General features: G+C 43.5%; 1 protein-coding gene across 1 annotated transcript in view; it reads right to left on the reverse strand.

Annotated features, from left to right (window-relative positions):
• Window positions 1-1,981: 1,981 nt before the first annotated feature.
• Akap8 (A-kinase anchoring protein 8) overlaps window positions 1,982-3,538 on the reverse strand; it is a 20,731-nt gene continuing 19,174 nt past the window's right edge. The window contains exon 14 of the mRNA XM_023717018.1: window positions 1,982-2,823. Coding sequence (XP_023572786.1) covers window positions 2,368-2,823 — 456 coding nt within the window. The 3' untranslated portion in view covers window positions 1,982-2,367. The remainder of the gene's footprint in view (window positions 2,824-3,538) is intronic.

The following is a 3,538-nucleotide window of genomic DNA, read 5'->3' on the forward strand; positions in this document are numbered from 1 at the left end:
TAACTCCAAGTATAAGAATAAAAAATAGGGGCTGGGGAGATGGCTCAGTAGAATAAGCGCTTCCCTGTCAAGTGCAAGGGTTTGAGTTCAACCCCCGGTTCCAAAAAAAAAAAAAAAAAGAATAAAAAATAATTTGTGTAGTTTCACAGGGAGGGGAGGGTAAGAAAACAAACAAACAAACAAACAAACAAAAAACTCATTGAAATTTAAATCAACTAAATGACAGGCCCAGGAATATTTTTTCTTTTTTTTAGTATTTCATAATGAAATTTAAAAAAAATTTTTTTGACAACTCATACAGAATTTTACTTAACAAATATGAATTTCACAGTATTTGTTGTAATACATGGTATTATCTTACAACCAGCTATTCATATTACCAGATATTGGAAGAAGAAAAAACTGGAGCAGTATTTTTTCTTCTCAAAAGGCAGTGGTGTTTGAACCCTGGGCCTTTGCACTGAGCTACATCCTCAGTCCCCCCTTTTTTTACGTATTTGGTACAGGGTCTCACCACACAGTTCACACTCGCAGTGATCCTCCTGTTTTCAGCATTCCCAGCGCTGGGATTACATGTGTCTGCTGAGCTATCTCACCGGCCTTCCCAGCCCTTTTTAAGGCAGTCTAAGTCACTCAATTTGGAATCACACACCCAGGTCCTGGGTTCAGTCCCCAACACAAAACAATAAAGCTTCAAAGGGCAAGTGGAACCTGTGAATGGACCCCATTTTTTGTTTGAGATGTCTCACTACATGTAGTTTTCAGGCTGGCCTTGAATTCATGATCCTCCTGCTTCAGCGTCCCAGGTGTTAGCTTCTAGGTATGTGTCCCCACACAGGCTAAGGTAAGGAAAGACGAGCAGAAATGATTCGTGGCAACATTTTATTGCTTCTCAAGCCATTTATTTCAGTGTTTAGCTCTAACATTAACTTTTCTGTACACATTCACCTTGCACTTCCAAGGTTCCCTGACAACACTGCCCTTACCTTAGGGTATTTATGACAAACTAGCACCTGGTACAGTGGATGCTCAAATATTCCACTGCACCTTTCCTAGTCATTTCCACTGGTTAATGTTTCCCAATACGTGAAAAGAGGTTTATAAGGAAAACAGACCCAGCAGTCTCATTTCAAAGGGAAGATCGTCCAGTTCTTCTGATTGTATGAAGGTGTAACTGGGGTGTGCCACCTTCAAAATACGCCAGCCTCCTTTTCTGTAAGTATCTAAAACAAGTTTAATTACAGATGGTTTCTAGGTCTGCAAATTTAGTTTTTTCATCCATGGGAGTGACATATGGTTTTTGTTTTTAAGCAACATTAAGAAGAAAAACAAAAACAAAAACAAAAAAAACCCTCAAGTAATGTAGAGGTGGAACACAAGTGAGTTAAACCTACAAGTGCTGGTTACAACCGCACATGCTTTTAATTCCAGCTACTCCAGAGGGCAAGGCAGAAGGATCCAACACACAAGCCCAGCCTGGCAATTTAGCAACTTAGTGCAACTCTTACCTCAAAATATAAAATGAGAGCTGGAGATATAGCTCAGCAGAAGTCCCTGGGCTCAACCCTCAGTAGCAGGGGTGGAAAGACTGACGTAGCTCAGTGTTCTCTGGGTTCAATTCCCAGAACAACAAGAAAAAAAGCCAAAATAAGATTCATCAAGGAATGAAGATTGGGTCAAGCAGGCGCCATTAGTGGTGTACGGTGCATCAGGCCCTACAGTTCGCTGCTGCTTCACAGCCAACATCCTACAGCAGCAAAACCCTGCCCACCGTGCCTGGTGAGGCTCACACACAGCAGTGTGCACATTACAAATGCAGAGGCCAAAAACCAAAAAAAGCCAAAGCCTGAAACATAGGCCTAGCCTGGACAACTTAACCAGACCCTTTCTTAAAATACAGAAGACCTGGGAATGTAAATCAGTGTGAAGGCCCTGGGTCCAATCCCCAGTATTAAAGGGGTAAAAAAAAAACAGAGGCCCAAGTAAGTGCCAACCCCCCACCAAAAAAAAACCTCAAGCAAGATACATTCCTAATGTTGAAACTGCTCTCAACCAGTACAAAAAAATTAAAGGGAAAAAACAAAGGCAGCATCCAAGCCAAATATCAAGAGCTAATTAGCCAAATTTTATTACTCCCATCTGCTGTCTAAAGACATCACTGCTGCTTGAGGGGAATGTACAACCTCTGCAACCTCCAAGCCAAGGTGGGAAGCTATGCAACTGTGCAAGAGAAGATCCTAAGGGAGATGGCTGAGTCTCTTCACCAGAATTAGCTTACAGCATATTCCATTAACACACCCTAGTACTGCTTACAAACCAAAGAGCGAGCAATGCATTATCTAACACATCCCTTGAAACAGGGAAGGATCACTCCATGGGCTTATCATCTTTGGACTCTGCATTAGTTTGTCCCACTTCAGCTTCCATGGCATCTGGAACAGGAGCAGTTTCAACTGTGGTGCTCTCTGCCCCCGTTGCCAGTGTTATTGCCTCACTTTTGGCCTTAGCAGCCTCACTTCCAGCCTTGGCTTCAGGGTTCTCCTCAGATGCTGTTCCACAGGAGACTGGCTCTTTCAGCAGCTGTTCAGTGCACAGGTCACTGCTGGCCCCTTCCATGTCCACCGGGCCTTCCCCTTGGGCCAGCTCTTCACTGCTCTCTCCAGCAGTAGCTCCTTCCCCATCTACAGCCCTCACAGCTGCTGTAATCACTTCTGTTAAGACCGCTGCAGCCACCTCCTCAGGTGTCTCTTCCTTTTCCTCACCTAAATTATCATCTCCTTCTACTTCCGGATCAACTGTTTCATTGGTGAAAGGGTCCTCACCCTGGACAAAGAGCAAAAAGATCAGTAACAGAGGAGGCTCAGGTTGCTGAGGGCTCATGTTATGACTGATGGAGTCCAAAAGAGAAGCAAACCACAGCACATGAGTTAATCCGACAGGTTCTCAGAGCACATAGATCCAAAAAAGCCATCTCAGAAAAGCTTCACCAACCAGAACTATTTTGCAACTCCCATCCCTCTGACTTTTTGGTGCTGAAGATGGAATCCAGGGCTTTGCACAAGCTAGGCAAGTGCTCTACCACTGAACTGCTGTTCCTAAGAAGATTATTATTTTTTATTTTAGTTCACTGATGCCCATAACTACTAACAGGAATACTGTTCCAATTAAATGCATAAAGAGATTCAAAACGAAGATCAGTTATCTTGCTTGAGGTCAAAATTATTAAACATCAGTGTGAACATTCAAAACCAAGTCTGACTCATTCTTTTTTTTTTTTTTTTTTGGTGGAACTGGGATTGAACTCAGGCCCTGCGCTTGCCATGGAAGCGCTTATTCCACTGAGCCATCTCCCCGGCCCCTATGACTCATTCAGAAGTCAAAGTCTATGCTAAGATTTTTCCCTAGCCTGGAAGCAAACCATAGTATCACTTCCAGTAAAAGAACATCTCGGGGCTGGAGAGATGGCTCAGTGGTCTAAAGCACCTACTTGAAACAAGCTTGGCAAAGCACAGGGACCGCGGTTCGATCCCCAGCACCA

Source organism: Octodon degus, unplaced genomic scaffold (assembly GCF_000260255.1).
Source record: "Octodon degus isolate 3935 unplaced genomic scaffold, OctDeg1.0 scaffold00050, whole genome shotgun sequence".
Classification (NCBI taxonomy): Eukaryota; Metazoa; Chordata; class Mammalia; order Rodentia; family Octodontidae; genus Octodon; species Octodon degus.